This window comes from Rhinolophus sinicus, chromosome 12 (assembly GCF_057876585.1).
Source record: "Rhinolophus sinicus isolate RSI-liver-muscle chromosome 12, RSI-T2T, whole genome shotgun sequence".
In the NCBI taxonomy this organism is placed as follows: domain Eukaryota; kingdom Metazoa; phylum Chordata; class Mammalia; order Chiroptera; family Rhinolophidae; genus Rhinolophus; species Rhinolophus sinicus.
The window spans coordinates 53,603,466-53,620,305 of record NC_142512.1 but is presented as its reverse complement, the minus strand read 5'-3'; the positions used below and the strand labels follow the sequence as shown (position 1 = coordinate 53,620,305).

The 16,840-nt window shown below is 52.5% G+C and overlaps 2 protein-coding genes and 1 non-coding gene across 38 annotated transcripts in view; all 3 read right to left on the bottom strand.

Moving 5' to 3' along the window:
• The window catches only part of METTL23 (methyltransferase 23, arginine), a 121,068-nt gene extending 119,324 nt beyond the window's left edge, over nt 1–1,744 (bottom strand). For 5 of the 12 annotated variants that reach the window (XR_016023033.1, XR_016023032.1, XR_016023035.1 and 2 more), the window contains exons 1-3: nt 1,610–1,744; nt 986–1,067; nt 451–549 (exon numbers count right to left, since the gene is read on the bottom strand). The gene's annotated coding sequence lies outside the window, so the exon portion shown is untranslated. The remainder of the gene's footprint in view (nt 1–450; nt 550–985; nt 1,068–1,609) is intronic. The other 7 variants (XR_016023031.1, XR_016023038.1, XR_016023037.1 and 4 more) reach the window with 2 other exon arrangements.
• On the bottom strand, nt 633–710 carry LOC141569039 (small nucleolar RNA R38). The gene has a single exon (XR_012492433.1). It is a non-coding gene; the product is annotated as a small nucleolar RNA R38 (small nucleolar RNA).
• A 2,278-nt stretch (nt 1,745–4,022) lies between the features above and the next one.
• PRCD (photoreceptor disc component) lies at nt 4,023–16,503 on the bottom strand. 25 transcript variants are annotated; one of them, XR_016023017.1, is made up of 6 exons: nt 15,741–16,503; nt 13,519–14,137; nt 12,966–13,240; nt 12,049–12,108; nt 5,310–5,640; nt 4,023–4,496 (listed from the first exon to the last, which is right to left on the bottom strand). XR_016023017.1 is itself a non-coding variant. In XM_074319440.2 (4 exons), the coding sequence occupies exons 1-3, from the start codon at nt 14,456–14,458 to the stop codon at nt 12,091–12,093; spliced, it is 165 nt and encodes a 54-aa protein (XP_074175541.1). In that variant the 5' UTR covers nt 14,459–15,733; the 3' UTR covers nt 4,023–4,496; nt 12,049–12,090. The 25 variants fall into 25 exon arrangements, 2 of the variants coding, with proteins under 2 accessions (XP_074175541.1, XP_088658541.1); XR_016023019.1 differs by having other exon boundaries at nt 12,966–13,140; XR_016023022.1 differs by lacking the exon at nt 12,966–13,240 and having other exon boundaries at nt 5,310–5,454; nt 5,598–5,640; nt 12,049–12,112.
• Nucleotides 16,504–16,840: the final 337 nt, after the last annotated feature.

Here is a 16,840-nt window from a genome sequence, read left to right as displayed (position 1 = left end):
GAAGTACGTATTGCCTCACCTGGTTTATTTAAGTAAACTAAATATATTTGCTGCGGGCCAATTAAAAATGGATTGCGGGCCGCAGTTTGGATACCCCTGGTCTAATACAATACAGAGTTTCCACCTCCACTCTACTGACATATTGAGTGGATAGTTCTTTGTTGTGGGAGCTGTCTTGGGCATTGTAGGACACTTCGTGGCATCCACTACATCCCAGTAACACCCTCTGCCCCCAGCTGAGAACCACTGGTCTAATCTAATTCGACAATTACTGTAACAAACACTGCTTGTGAGACTGCTCGGCAAGGAGCCTAGCAAACACAGTTCTTTACCACTTCCCTATCTAGACAGTAATAATCCTGAAAGACCCACACATCTCCAAAATCTAGCCGACCAATACTTAAAGGGATCAGAGCCTATGCAACTCTGTGAAAGAGCTAAAAATCTTACCATTTATAGAAATTTCATCACAAAGATCCTTACGCTGAACATCTTAAGATGATGGTTTTCATGTGACTTTTGTCCAAGTCCACAGCCAACACATTTAATCTGAAAGAAAAATGTAGATGACATCCTTTTCATTCTGACAGAAACAATCAAGGTATTTATTTTCAAGAACAGCATTTAAAAAGCTGAGCCTCAGCAAGTCAGGACTCTTCACAAAAGACGTCCTTTCAGACAGGGATAACTTTAAATCATCCTCAGCTCAACCTGTAACAAACATTTCTAGACCCCAGGCAACCAGAACTCATTTTCCAAGGCTCTTTTCACCCAAAATGCAGTGGTATCCATTTTGGTTTTAAACAGGGACACCGAGTGGCACAGACCCTCCTCATTTAGGGATTCTGGACTTGTCAACATTTGTTCACAGAATTGGACTTAACTGCAGAATAAAGTATTAGGCCGCTGCATGTGATAGGCTTTCACACCCTCTTGGTTTCTCATTTTTGGTGCCCACCCAAGTCCTGCTTGCACCCATTCTTACTCATTTTAGGCTCCATTCATTACTTTTAAGCTGCAACCTGCAGGTCTGCTTCTTGCTGTCTCTGCAGATGGCAAAGAAAGGCCTGTGGAGAAAGGAGAAAAAAAAGGAACATGAAGGGTTCGTTTGTAAAATTACAGCTTTCCAAAGTCTACAATCCCATTGTTCATTATCTGTAGAATTAAGTAAGAACTACTGATTGGGGCCGTTCTCAAGGCCTCTAGGAGGAAACCAAGCCTTCAGACGTTGACACTCCTGAAGTGAATTAAGAACTGCCTGCCACTGTCAGCCCGCCCGGAGGCGGCCCTGGGAGACCCTCAGGGACACTGTGTAGGACACTTCGTGGCAGGGGGGTTGGGGCTGCAGGTTGGAAGGGCCTGGGCCGCTGGGGCTGCAGGTTGGAAGGGCCGCTCTCCCCCAGGAGGACTTGGGCTCCCTCCCTTCAATCATAAAAACTCGCGCCGTCTGGAAAGCGTGTTCTCGTCCAGTACCTCAGCTACTCCAACAACCCTCTAAGGAGGGTAACCAGTTTACCGTCACCATTTTGCCTCTGATAAAAGGGAGGCCAAGTGTACTAGCGCCGCGTCAAGGAAGACCCCGTTTTCCCACCTCCGCAGCCTCACTTACTTCCAAAGGCCCGAGGCTGCTCGCCGCCCTCGAATCGGACAGAAGCCGCCATGACTTCCAGCCATGAGGCCGGCCGCGGAAAGGGAGCGGCGCCGCGCCTGCGCGCACGTCTTCTCGGCCGTCTCGCTGGAGCTCTCGCGATGTTGGAACAAGCTTGATGGGAAATGTAGTCCAAACAGCCGCGGCTGGTGGTAGCTGCAGTCTCAGCCGGGCATACGGTGGTGGCCACCACCAGGGGCGGTAGAGGGCCTGGGGTGGGAGGCCTGATCTGTGAAGAGGGCACCTTAGACAATGAAGGTAGACGGTCGCTTTAGGTACTGAGTGCACAGGTTGTCCCAGGCCGAGACTGAGGCGGGGGCGCAGAAAGTTCGAGGAGGCCTCCCTGGGGAGAACGATGAGGAAACTGAGGCACGACTCGGTTTCTTCTTAACTGCTCTGTGGCTTTTATTTGGGACGGGGAGGGGTCATCTGGGGTGGTTGGTGGCTTTAGTGAAGGGGAGGGAGATTCCCAGGGAATGGTTCGACTTCCCGCTCAGCTGCTTTTCAAGGTGGGGCGAGGTCGGTGAGGCCCGGGCGGCAGAGGGCGCCCGAGAGCGGCGGGCTGGAGCAGTTCTAAGTTACCCCGAACCCGTGGTGCAGCCTGTGCGCTGGCAGGTCCCGCTGCCTGTGTGTGGCTTTAATGCCGGGAAGGAAAACTAATTGCATTATGAAACGAACAAAGAGAAATGTACCACCCACTGCTAATTCTTGTTTTTTCCTGCTACTTCTGAATGTTATTTTTCAGGCAACCATCCTGGCTTCATATTTGAAATAACAATAAGGCAAAACAATTAGAGGGGGGCAGAATTTACACCTACTTACTTGCAAGTTAGTTTAAATTTGCAAGACCAGGAAGCCTTTTCTGTATTACTCTCTCCCCATTTTTGTCAACCCTTTACAGTGCACTCAGTGGTGTTTAGGCTAGATTATGGTCTGTGTGTGGTGATATGTTGCAGGTGCTTATTTTCAACTTACCACATTTGTTTCAGTTTGACTCTCTTAATTTGATTGTAAGCTCTTCGAGGCTGGAGGAGTCTTTTAATTATTACTTTTTTCTTTTTAATTTCCTCACAGTGCCTAGTTGGTATTCCACTGCCTCTGCTCACAGTAAGGACTCAACAAATAATCAGTAACCCACTTAGCAGTAAGTTCTGTCTTGTGAAATTGATCATTAAGTTTCTCCTACCCTTGAAGACGTGATTTTGTATCATACTGAAAGAAAGGGTTCTCTCCCTGCAAAGTAAGCTCCTTTCATTTCAGACTTGCAGAATTGCGAGTGTGGAATTTGCCAAAAGCACTTGTGAAAATACAGTAGTAGCCAAGTAACCTGCTGCAGGCAAAACAATGATAGCTGATACTTCATAGCACTTCTAAGCGCCATTCACTACTGAACACTTGGAATATATCGCTTCATCCTCACCGCTGCACTGTGAAGTGCGCTGTCAGGATCCCCACATACAGATCAGGTAACGGAAGCATTAAGAGATCAGTAACTTGCCCAGATTCACACAGCTGCTAACTGGGGGTGTCAGGGTTTGATCTCAGCCTGCAGAGTCTGTGCTTTTACCTCTAAGTTGTACTGCACTGTGTGTGCATATAAATCGATCTTTTATATAAGGGTTTTGGTTTGGGGGAGCTGGAAATGGGAGGGAAGGTTTTTGTGTGTTTGCGAGAGTGGTTAGGGATGAAACCGGAGATGAGGTTGAAGGTGGGGGGATGATGGGCACCTGTTTCTGTGTTTTGAGCCACTTTGTGGTAGGAAGAGTGAGGAGGAGAGGCTGCAGGAGCTGCTTTCTGAAAGATGGTAAGGCTCTGGGCCTGCTTAGTAGAACAGCAGCAGGCTCACGGCAGATGGGAGTGTCACAGGCTGCTGGGCAGTGGCCAAGAGGTGGAAGCAAAATGCTGTGAGAGGACTTGTGCCTAAGGACATGTCAGATACACTGCATAGGTCATCCCCAAATAACTGGGGGAGACTTCAAAGAATGCATCAGAATTCCCGAACGAGCAAGCAAGGGCTCAGAGCTGTTGAGGCTGAGTGTTAATGTTGTGATTTCATTTGCACTCAGTTGCTGGTGAGGTCTAAAACATTGGCGTTTTGCATACGGTGGAATTATTATCTAGCTATTATTCAGCCTAGTATAGACCTGTATTTATTGGCATGGAAAGAGCCGCACAGTCTAGTGGTAAGTGACAGAAGTAGATCACAAGCCGAACAGAGCAGGAGTCCCCAGTGCTGTTCAGGGGTCCCAGCTCTGTGTGCAAAGGGGAAATCTAGTCAGCTGGCCTGCTGTGTTCAAGTGGTGGGCTCACTGAGTTCCATTCACTGACAGGTGTCTGAAACCCACAGTAACAGAAAACAAGAGTCTCCGGAATATTGAGGTTAATTTCTTAACCTGGAAAGGAATCTTTAATTGTATTAATAAAAACACAAAGGAGGGTAGGTGTATCCCAAGCAGTTGCCTGTTTACATTGGGAGCAGTGGCATCAGTGACATCTGTGTGGCAGGCACTGTTAGTTGCCAGTCCTGCAGCTGTTCTTCCTCCAGATTACAGACAGAACAGAACGTAACTGGGCAGCCATGTGCTTCAGGGGAGGCAAGTCCCTCCCCGGCCCTAAGGGGCGAATCTTGATTAGTCTGCACCAGACTCATAGGATAAATCGATTCCCTTTGCCTGTAATTGTTTCAGGAAAAGGTCTGCAGGCAGGTCTGCCAAGTTCGGGGAAGTTTTCCTGTTCTTAAAAACAACATCCTCTCTTCTGGCTTTGGGACCGCGTGAAGATGTGATGCTTGAGACTGCAGCAGCCATCTTGCATCCATGAGGCTTGCTTCAAAGCAAGAGCTGAAGGTCTGTGACGGCAGAGTGGAAGGAAAGAACATGAGTCCTTCATGATGCTTTTGAACTGCTCAAATAATCAGTGCTGAAGCCCCCTGCCTCAAACCTTTTGTTTCGATTCAGAGACACATATTTTCACATTTTAGCAGCTAATGCATATTAAGTGTTTGCTCCTGGCCAGGCATTCTCTAAGTACCTTTTTTTTTTTTTTTGAAACCACTTTATTGAGATCTGATTAACATACAAAAAGCTGTGCATATTTCATGTATACACTTGATGGCTTTAAACCTATCTGTACTATCTCATTTGACTCTCACAACAACCCTGTTGTTCTCCCCCACGGGAGCCAAAGTGCAGAACAGGGAAGTATTAGGTGCAAACATATTGGTGCAAAAGTAACTGCACCAACTACAAAAATGGCGGTTTTTGCCATTATTTTTAACCTTTTAAACCGCATTTACTTTTGCACCAACCTGATAATTACTAAGTGGAAGAATTGAGATCTCAACTCAGGCAATCCAGCCTCAAAACCTGTGGTCTTAACCACTGTGCTGGGTTCCCTGACAAAAATACGCTGTGACGGTAGAACATGTTTTGCTAATGGAGTTTTTACAAATAAGTGAATTTGAAGACTATGTAATATTCTGTCGACCTCTTCTGCTACTTTCTAGACCCGTCTCGGTTCCCAGAAAGCCCTGCCTTCTCACAGCTGTTGATAGCCTTGGCTCATGCTGTCTCTTCCCTTTGCCTTGAAATTTCCTTCCGCTTGTCCTCTTGTTGCTCAGCAGACCCCCACTCACACTTCGGTTCCTCCTCTGAAGTCTTACCTGGGACGCTGAGGCAGTCTCTGAGTTCATCCTCAAGGAACCAGGCACAACCAGGCGTGTTCTGCAGGCAGGCCCAGCTCTGCTGGTTTTAGCCGAGTAAAGTTGGGCAAATGACTACCCCTCTGTCTAAGCCTCACTTTCTTGTCTGTAACACAAGGAGGATGGCATCCGAACCTCTCAGGACTCTGTCAGGCTTATGTCTGCAAAAGGCCTAGCATGGGCCGCCGGAAGGCGAGCATGCGATAAACAGAGCGCGTGTTATTTGACTGTACTTCTTTGAATACTCACTGTTTTATGATGACTTGTTTTCATATCTGGCTTTTCCACTAGCCTGTGAGCAAGACAAGGATCAGGTCTTCATTAGTGTTTGTTTGTTTTTAACTCTTTATGTCACTTTTATTGAGGTATAATATATACTAAAGCGCATCCATTGAAAATGTACTGTTCAATAGTCTGATACCTGGATCCACCCCTGTGACCACAACCTGTCATGATTTAGAATTTGTCACCACTCCCAAGAGCACCTTCATACCGTTTTACAGTCAGTCTCCGTATCCAACCCTGGCCCCAGGCAACCACCCATCTGCTTTCTGTCACGATAGATTACTTTGGCCTGTTCTAGAATTTCATATAAATGGATTCATATAGTAGGTACTCTTCTGTGTCTGGCTTCTCTCAATTACCCGTGTTGTGGCTTACATCAGTAGTTCATTTCCTTTTTATTGCTGACTATTATTCCATTGTATGAATATGTCACAATTTGTTTAGCCATTCACATGTTGATGGATACTTGGGTTGTTTCCAGTTTGGAGCTATTACTAATAAAGCTGCTGTGAACATTTTGGTACAAATCTTTTTGTGGACATATGTTTCCATTCCTCATGGATAAATTCATAAGAAACTGCCAAACTGGTTTGCCAAGCAGACATCACTCTGTAAGCAACCCCAGCAACCTATTACACGTTACAGTTGCTCCACACACTCGCCAACACCTATGGTGGTCAGTTTAATTGAACCGTTCCGGGGGGGTGTGTAGTAGTATCTTGTGGTTTTGATTTGCATTTCCCTGATGACTTACCATGTTCAGCATCTTTCTATGTTTTTATTGAGCACACGTATACTTTTTTGGTGAAGTGTGTCTATTAAAACTCTCCCCTTTTTTATGGGTTGTCTTCTTGATATCAAGTTGTTAAAATTCTTTAGATATTTTGGATACAGATCCTTTCTCAGGTCTTTGCTTGGCAGATATTTGCTCCCAGTCCCTTTCCAAGAATTTTGATCAAGTCCAATTAAGCCGTTTTTCTTTTATGGGTAGTGCTTTTTGTATTCTATTGAGAGGCCCCCCCTTTTTCCATGGAATCACCTTCATTGCACCCGTTTCTGGATCCCATTGACCTGTGTGTAAATCCTAGGCGCACCACACTGTCTGAGCTCTGGTCTCGTCTCCTCAGCTGGGCGACATCACTGTGGTCTGCTCGGGTTCCCCTCCCCACGCCCCACGCAGGAACTGTCTGAGGTAGACGCTGAGGCAGTCAGGGGTCACTGTCTGTGTGCTGCCTATTGTCAAGGGTCTGTTTCTTGTATGTTGTTTTCTGGTCGTTTGTGGCAGGAAGTCTTCGTTCATTTGGTCTCCACAGTGGCTGGCACACAGGCACCCCCAAATGTTTGTTGAGTGGCGAGTCTTTGCTAGCACCTCCAGACACAGTCCATTTTAGCCTCTTTGCAGTGGGAGAATCTGGGAGGCCCCCAGAGGCCTGTCCCCTTCATTCTACTAGACAGTTCTTTTCCTGAAGATGGTCATTATGGCCTCGGCACCGGCCCACCTGGGTTCAACACATGCTTATTACATGGGCAAATTAAGGTCCAGAGAAGGAAAGGTCACATGCCCAGGCAGCCGCTCACCTGGCAGAACTGCTTCCTAGGCAGGGATCTTTCCATTGTACTAACTGGCACTCTTTCATTGCTGCATCACTCCTAACACACTCCTTACAATGCAAACACACGCTGCTAATACAAGCTTGTTGAATAAATTACATACTTTCTTTTAATGCTTAGATCAGCTGGCTTCTGCATATGGTATACTGTGTGTGTTTGGGGGGGTTCCGTCCACACAGAGACAGGACTGACCGTTCTTCCCCAGACTCACAGGTACTAGTCCCTCAGTGAATCGGTTTTCTTTTTCTCAGCCACCTTCTAGTCTTAATGCCCACTAGGGGGCATATGTATCCCACAGAGGCAGCCTGTAGTCACTAGGTCCAAGGACTGCTTCCAGCTTGTCACTGGGTCCCTCTTGAAGCCACCTCCTTGGTCCCCATGCCCTGGGCCCTCCCCATGCAAAACCAAACAAAAACAAAACCTTCCTCTTTAATCTGCCCCCTCAACCCTCGCTGGGGTTGAAGGAGGCAACAGTGTGGCCGGCTGTGAGTGGTGACCTCACTGTCTGTCACCCTGGCCAACAGCCGTTCCTTCCTCCCTGAGGGGACAGCAGATCTTGGAGAGGCAGCTCTCCTCACTCCCCTCGGCTGGCAGGCAAGGACTCGCCCACCTTTCAGGGCCCAGAGGCTGGTCTGCCCTCCAAAGATAAGTTCCTGAAGAAAGAGCCATGAGAATAACCCTGGGAAACCCCACCCAGCCCACCTGCAAAAGCGTCTGGGGGTGTGGCCACCGCTCTCATTCCTGGGCCCTGGGAGAGGGGTCACATGGGCTCCAGACTCAGGTTGTCGGTGTCCCACTAGCGTCACGTTGCCCAGGTGCAGATCCTGGCTGCACTACTAGCTATGAGTGACCTTGAGCAAGTTCTGTGAACTTCACTTTCCTTATTGGGTAAATGAGGATAAGAACGGTTCCTGCCTTATAAAGAAGACGATGCTTATAAATAAAGCACTTGGCACAGTGCCTAGCACATAATAAGTGTTTGAGACACGTTACCCATTATTAATAATATTAGTAATATCGTTATTATTGTATGAATATAAACCTCAGTAAGCCCTTTGGACGTTCTCCTTTTGAGGCTCCCACAGAAGCCTTACTTTCCTCTAGCTCCAGATGTTGGGCTTCTTCCTAAGAGTGAGGCTCCTGCAGAGGGGTCCTAGGAGCCTGTGGGACCAGTGGGGTGCCCTGCTCTCACACCATGGTGCCTGCCTCAGCTCAGGCACATGGCCACCTGGTCTTGGACAGAGCCTCTGCCACCTATCCTCACCCAGACCAGCCTGCCCACTTACACACAGCAGACGTTTGGGATGGCAGGTACTCCCCGAGGTCACATCTGCACCCTAGGGTGACAGGACAGCAGCTGCTGCAGCTGCTATGGCTGCTTCCTTTGCTCTCTCACCCACCCAGCCACCTCATCAGCCATCTGGTCATGTCCCCGTCTCCAGGAGAGACTGGCAGCCACCCTGAATCTCAGCCGCAGAAGAAGCAGGCAACAGCACCTCCCTGGTCCCGGCTGCTGCCCTCGGCCACCCTGCAGCTCAGAGCAGCCTTGTCCCTGTCACTCGGTCTCCCACCAGCGGAGAGATTAGCATTCAGACAGAGGATGGAAAAGCATCAGGGCAATCACCTCCTGTCTTCTCTGGGAGCTGAGATTCACTCCGGGAAGGAGAGCCAGGTGCGGGGAGGTGTCCAGGCCAAGACCCCCACTGGAGGTTGGGATGGGGTTCTGGGCACGCAGAGGCCACGGCCGTGCTCTCGTGCAGCCCGACTGGGTGCTGGGTCTTCCTGGATGGCCCCTACCCTGCAATTGCCCCCTCTGCTGTCCTCTAATTTGTTTCAGAATGTCCCATCGCCCCGCTATTGTGTATGTGGAAAGACAGGGTGGGAAGGCCCTGGGAGAGCTGGTGAGTGACTCTAGCTGTTCTGAGCCTACTACCTGTTCGGAAATGACTAATTGTTCCGTAACTGACAGCTCACAAACAACCCTCCTGGTGCCCAGGTTGAACACGGAGCATGCTAAGCACTTTACACACATTATCTAAGTTAACACTTAGAGCAACTCTGTGAGATGGACCAGGAGTGACCGAGCTCCCACCACAGGTCTGTCTTAATCCCCTCCCTCCCATCATGGCCTGTGTACCAAGGCCCTGAACCTTCCTGTTCCCATTTCCAAGCAGTAGCTCTTTCCCAGGAAATGGGAGGGAAGAAGGACTCCTGGGGACATTGGGTTCCCCCCCCACCATGGGCTTCACACCAACCTCTGTGACAGGAGACAGTGGACCGGGGAAGGGGCGCCTCGGTCCCTGGCAGCCTTCTGCAGAGGAGTGCCAGGCTCTGCGCAGATCGTGCAAAGCCCAGGGGTGGGAGAGCCCGGGAATAAGAGGAGAGCGCGGGCTGGGTGTGTGGGGAAGGTGTAAACACAATCTGCTCCCTCCACAGCAGGCTGCGCCCCGGCAGGACTGAGCCCCTCCCTCCCAGCCCACACGGACCCCAGCTGCTAGGGCCCCAGCAGCCTCCAAGCCCCTGCAGACACATCCCCCCATTGCCAGCAGCCCGTGCCTCTCTTTCCCTCCCTTCATCCGGAATGGATCCCTGGAGGAGCCACTATCTCCTGAGCAGGTCCTTAGAACAGTGCTGCAAAGGGTGTCACTTTGTGGATGTGTGTCTGGGCTGTGAGCCAGCCCTGGTACAGCTAGGTGACCTTGGCCTGACAATTCCTCGGACCAGTGGAAAGAGACAGACAACTTGGAAATGGCAGAGAGCAGAGGCAAGGATGAGTGACAGGAACATGGCAAGCAGAGAATGAATGCACAGATAGGATCAGGCAACAAAGACCTGTTGGGAACAGTGCCCTCTGGCCCTCAGCCTGACAGTCCTTTCACCAGGAAGGCCAGTGCCTCCCAGGAGAAAGACAGGCTGACAGGAGCTGAGACAGGTGGCACGAACTCACGGCCCCTGTTAAGTGGGCAGTGGAGCTCTGACGTGGTCCCAACACAGCGCTTCCCCTTACACGACCCTTCCCCCGCCTCTACCTGCCCTACTTTCGAGGCTCCCACAGAACTGCCAGTCTCCCTGCAGGACCAGCAGCCCCTCCCCCATGGCTTCAGAGTGGGTCCCCTCAGGCTAGGCATCGCACCCTTTCCTTCCTTCCCTTCAAGTGTGAGGTGCTGCTGTCTAGAAACTCCCCCATCTCCTGCTTCCTGAAAGTCAGGGGCAGGGGCCAGCCAGGCAGAGCCCTTGCCGTTGGGTGGGCAGCGGGGGCTGCGTGGGGAGGAGAGATGCATGCGTGTGGGGGCCACTTGGGAAGATGAATGGCTTCAAGTGCGTCGTGAGCAGCTGCCTGCAGGGTCTGCGCCTGGACCTCAGGGAGCAGAAGCGGAAATCTGCTTTTATCTCTGCTCAGGTTTGGGCAGATTGTAAAGAGAGAAATGGCAGAGCAGCTGGGGGCAAAGGAGGCCTTTGCAGTTACTGAGCAGTCAGCAGACTGACAAAAACAAGTGTCATGCTTTTTCCCTTCCCACATGCCACTGCCCATTTGGAGCACAGGCACGCATGCACACACACACGCTGAAAACACATTTAGAGGACGAGCTGTGGATTGCTGCCACCCAGCTCTAGGCAGACCTGTCACAGATCCAACTGGCATGTCTTATTGATCATTTCAGCAGAGCAGCCAGTGACATGGTGAGCTCTGGGGATGAGGGAGAGGCACATGCCACAGGCAGAGCGTGCCAGTGAGTGCCACCATGGCAAACTGACACCACACAGCCCTGGACCACAGCTGAGGTTTAACAGTGTGGCTCCTGGGCTGCCAGAGAGGCGGCCAGGCCGGGAAACCCATCCCTCAGGGAGCAGCCACAAACTTCCAGGTGCGGCCTCTGTATGAGCCTGCGGTCCCCCGTTTGCTAGCTAGGCCATGCTGGGTAGCCTTTCTCTGTGTGTCCTCATTTCTAAAATGTGGATAATACTCTGACCAGTCTCCATGGGTTATTGTGGGGATTCAGTTAGAGAATGAAGGGGAAGCCCCTCCTGAGTAAACGCAAGCTGTCAGCTGCCCGTCCTTCTGGAGTCCCCCACGCCCTGCTTCTTCCTGCCCCTGGCCTGGGCTGCGGGGCTGAGATAACCCAGTGGACCCCACTGAGCCCCTGCCTCTGAGCCAGCTTCAGAGGCGGCTCAGGGACTCAGAGGAAGGGAGCCCGTCCAGACCCCTGAGCATCTCTGCCCCTCCTGCCATCCCCTGGCAGGCCTGGCCTCAGGAGCCCCCCAGCCAGGGCTTGGTCCAGGGGCTGAAAGGGAGGAGTCTCCCTTCTCAGCGCTGCTTTTCCTCATCCTCCCTGTCGCTGCTGCTGCTGCTGCTTCTACCACAGGATCCCCCTGGGGAAGGGGGCAAACCAGGACTTGAGCTGACGCAGAAAACCAAACCACATGGGCACTTTCTGTCATGCCCAGGCAGGGGCTTGCACTGCAGAGTGGATGGTCCAGAGACTGCCTGTCCCTTAGAAATGCCCTAGCACTGTACTCAGGCCCCCAGCATGACCACCACTCATCCCCAAGCCTAGAAAACGCTGTCAAGATCTCACGTGGTGCTCTAACAATGAACTGTTGCCCCCTGCCCCACCTGCCGCGAACCTAACAGGCTCAAGGTAGGAGCTGATGGACGGAGTCCACCCTCCTGGTATCAGCCTCCACTGATGACCGCAGAGCTGAAGGTGGCCTGCTCTATGCCCACGTGGACAGGCCTTGCGTGTTCTTCTTCCCTGGCCCCAGCCCTGCCCTCTGCCCTCCAGGGCTTGCGGCCCTGGCCTACCTGCCTCGGCCAGCTGGTCCCAGTTCCTGAGGAGGTGAGGCCTTACTTCAGGGCCTCTTTCTCCCTAAACAGAGAAAAGTATGGGAGTCAGAGGATTGGAGGGAATGACCTTCCCACTTTTCCGGCCTTTCTTTTCCTCACACCCCATGCCCCACTTCCTCACACCTCACACCCCACTATTGAGCGGCAGAATCACCCGAGAAACCAGTTGGAATTTACAACTGTGGAACTGGAGAGTAGAAAGGTCACCCTTTTCGCCACCCTGGGCCAGCCCTCCGCGGCTGCCACCATCAGCGGGAGGTGTTAGATGTTAGGCCAAGTTTTCCAGTTCACTAGGTCCCAAGGAGTTAATAGGCAACTGCTCCCTTCTGGCTAGGCCACACACCAGGCCAGGCCTGGCCAGATGGTCCCAGAGTTGGCCTTTCCTCTCCTGACAGGAGGTCCAGGCCCATTTCATGTAGAGGAGACGGACTGCCCAAAGTCCGGGACCTGTCAGTGCCACGTCACCCACAAACTGGGGGGATGACCTTGAGCAAGTAATTTAGGTCTCCCTGTCCCTCAGTTTCTTCTACTATCAACGCAGTAGAAACACTTGTCCTGCCAACCCTCTGAGGCTACTGAGATTTCCAAGTGAGTTAATAGATGAGAAAGCTCTAGGGAAGCATAAAGCACTGATCAGTATAAGATAACGACAAGAGAATAGCGAGCATTTATTGAGCAGTTACTCTGTGCCAAGCGCTTCCTAACAGTTAATTAAACCTCACAGAAACCTCACCACTCTGTTATTAATCCCAGCTTACACAAAAATAAAAAGATTACATAATTTGCCCAATGTCTCTCAGTTGGCAAGAGAAGAGCCAGGATTTAAACTGTGCCCAACTCCAGACCCAAACTCAACAGTAAAGACCAGTCAGCACTTGCCAGTCTCCTGTGTGTGAAGCCCAGCGATGGTCACTTTGTATATGTCAGCCCATTTCATCAGTAATAGTGATCAGATCAGCTACCCTAGATGTCAAGGGAGGGTTTCACAGAAATGTCTTTGTTTCCCACCCATGCCTAGGAATTCCGGGTGTGCCTTCTGACATTTGGGACCTAGGAGAATCAGGGACCAAGACATAGAGAAACGCTCAAGTTTTCTCGGCTTGCTGGTCTCCACACATCTCAGGGGCACTTTGCAGGCAGGTTCCACAGCCTGAAAGAGACATGGGGGTGCACAGACATGCATGCTTTTTGTTTCACTAGGAAGGAGAGAAGCCAGGGGCTAGTAGCCACTTCTGCAGGCGAGAATGTCACTCTTCAGAGAGGTCTCCCACACTAGGTGGGTCCATAGGCACAAAGGACATTTCCAACAGTATGTTCTTAATAAATGTTGGTTGATTTTTTAATGTTTTCTTGGGCATAGGAGGCCCTATCATCAAAGGACATTGATCACCCAGGGAAGGAAAAGTCCGGAAGTTCCCCAAACTTTACCCCTTGTACAGGCCACATGAACAGCCTAGGGAAGAGTTAACTTTCTGTCCACCGGAGACAGCGTCCTGCCCGTAGGGGCTGCCCAGCCAATGATACTCAGTGCTGATGATGTCATGCTGCTCCTGCGCCTTCTATTGGGGACTGGACAGCCAATCATTCAGGCAGTGGAGTCTCTGAGGCTGGGAGGAGGCAGTGGGAGAGGGAGGGGGAAGGGAAGGCAAGCAAAGCCATGCAGAGCTGCTTCTGCCTCATCCCTCTCTCCACTCCCCCAGAGCCTTCTGCAGAGAGGACCCTGGGGACCACCCTGCACTCTCGGACAAGCAAAGCAAAGCAAAGCAGCTTTGGTCCACAGGAGAGGCTGGGAGCTCCCATCCCCAACTGGCGAAAACAGACATTGAGCCTGCCCACCAGGCAAAGAGGAAACAGGGGGGCCAGGTGCCAGAATAGAGTGCGTGCGCACACACGTACACCCCCAGGCGTGGACAGGGACCGGACGGGCAGCCTCCATGGCAGAACTCTCCCTCCTCCACCCCAGACTCTTCTGCCTTACCTGCCTGGGGGCTGGGAGTCTGTCTCCAAGGTGCTGCCCAAAACTGCCCCGTCTACTCCACTGGGCTCTCTGTGGGAGGGAAGAACAGGCAGGAAGAGCTGTGGGCCAGACCCCAGACTCCCTCTCCTGCTTCTGGGCAGGACCTAGTCACATTGGCCAGTGTCTTTGAAGAGCTCCAAGGCCCCTACTCTGAGGGGGCACCTCTGGGGATTCCTTGCAAATCCCTTCAGCCTCCTTGGAGGGCCAGGCAGCTCTGTGTAGCCCAGCCAAGCAGTTTCTCCCCCCTCCCCAGCCCATGGCCCCGTCAGTTCCTCACGGTTGGACCCGGTTGGTGAATCGTTGGCGACAGAGCATAGCCAAGGTGCTGAGCAGGAAGAGGGTGGTACACATGGCTCAGCTGCCCCATCCCCTCCCAGGCGGAGTCTGCGGAGGACGGCCAAGATGGCCCTGCCAGCTCCCCAAGCCACTGCTGTGTCCGAAGTTTCCTGCTGGTGCTGGATTAGGAGGCTCAAGCCGATTAGTGGGGTCGGCACACCTGACCTTGCGAAGATGACCGATTAACCTCACTGGGCCCAGCTTGTCCCTCAGTGCCAGGTAAATCGACCTGTCTATTGTGGATGTAGATATGACTAAGACGTGGGCCTGGCCTCATGGGGTGTATAGTCCAGACAAACACACTGGCAAGTTCAACAATGACCACAGTAGAGTGACTTAGGCCGTTAAAGGTACCTACAGGACACTTTGGGACTTGCAAGCATCAGGGGAAGCTTCAAAGGGGAGCTGGGGGCATCTGCATTGCCAGGTGCTCAAGGAAGGATGGGCCCTCAGACAGACTCTGCCAGGGCTGCAGACCACAAAAGCCAAAGCGCAGGGCATGTTCCAGCAGCTGGAAGTTGAGTGGCAGCAGGGCAACGATGTCACAGGTGAGGCATCAGGAGGGGAGGAATAGTGAAGCCCGGAAGACAAGGGCGCCAGGGAGTGAGGGGCGGGTTAAGTGGTTCAGTTCTCCCCTCCGGTCAGCCCTCTGCAAACGTTTCTGATCAACTCCCCTCTTCAGTAAGAGGCAGAACTTCAGTGTGCACTCACAAAGTAGATCGATGCATCGGCTTATACACATATACTCTGCTACTGTGCAAATACAATCCTGTACCATAGACGTATGTAGAACTTGTAAAGGATGAGATAGAAATAAAGAGAGAAAAGATTTCTTCTACTTGCACGTCCTGGTGGAACTTCTTGGGCAGCCATGTGGAAGGCCACCTTCCAGGTTTTGGGAAACTATCAGAAGAGTTTAGTGAGGTGGCCCGGTGCAATGCTCAGACTCAGCCCAGGCAGAGCACCGAGGCAATGGCAAGGGGCACCAAAGTGAGGACGTGGGTCTGAGAGCGATGCCAGGAATTGAATCCACCCTCTCTCCTTCATCCCCCTCCAATGCCCCAAAAGAAGGCTAGATTTTTCTTCTCTCGGCCAAGATGGAGGCCAGTAAGGCACCTGAATCCTGAGCCTCAAGGAGGGCCAGAGCTTGGGCTGCGCCTGGCTTCTCGATTCTGAAATACGGATTTTTAAGTAAACACATAAACCAAAGCTAAAGAGAAGAGCCAACCTCTTGCGCTACTTGAGCAGTGGGACACAAAGGCTTGAGCAAGGAAGCCCTAGGGAGAGGTGGACATACCTGCAATGTGCCACTGTTTCAGACGCTGCAGCGGGACCTGGCATCAGGCTTGCCCTGGGAGTCAGACTGAGCACTTGCTTGCAGGGTGGGAACCGGTGGCTCTCAGAGGTGCGGTCCCCACCTCTGATCCAATAGTATACTCACATCTCCCAGAGCAGAGCCACCAAGACAAGACCCCTCCCTAACAGGGGCCTTGGTGGCTGAGGGCCACCAGCCTGGGCCTCCCCAACACTTCCTGGCCCTCCCAGGTCTGTTTTGCCCAGCCCTGCTGCCTCTCCTTCGGACTGCGCTCCCCCCAGGCCAGAATTCGGGGCAGCGCCTGGTTGTTGCCGGTCTGTGTCATTACTTAGACACCCAGGGACTTCTTTCCCACGCCGAGGGTGTGCACCAAAGGGCTAGGGGTGCTGGTCGGCCGGAAAGGGAGCGCAGGCCTCTGGCGCCCAAGTTTGACAGCGGTGCCCCAGCCTCGCAGCGGTGGATTCCACTAAGGTACTGGAGCGGGGAGACTCCAGCTGGGAGACGACCTAGTCCTAACCTTCCAAAGCCGGGGGTCCGGAACTCCGGGAGAGGCGCCGCAGCACCCAGCGGCTGGTTCAGAAGAGGCCAGGAGCCAGCGGGAGCTCAGCTCGGACCGCCGCGCCGCCAGAGGGGCTCGCGTATACCCGCTCCGGCCGGCGGCCACACCGCTAATGCCTGGGAGTGTATGACTTTGAGTCAGTTCCCCGCCGCGTGAAGGGTGCACACACGCACGCGTCCCAATATCGCTCGCAGCGTGAACCGAGACGCGGTGCCCCCAGACTTGCACCCGCCTGGGTGCACTCCTGTGCGACCCGCACCGCCCCGCGTCGCGTGACCGCCCCTCCTCCCGGGACCCCCCAGCACAGCCGCCACACCCACGCCCCAGCCCCGCCCCGCGGTCAAACTCCGTGGGGTCCTTGAGGTCGCGCGGGCTAGTGCCAGCCGCGTTGTCCCCACCCTGCCCTGCCTTCACCTTGCAGGAATTGGCTCACGGACACCGGGTTGGGGGTTTGGAGCGGATTTGTTTTTTTTAACATTTTTCCATCAGACCACATCCCCGCCCCCCGCTCGCGGTCCCCCGC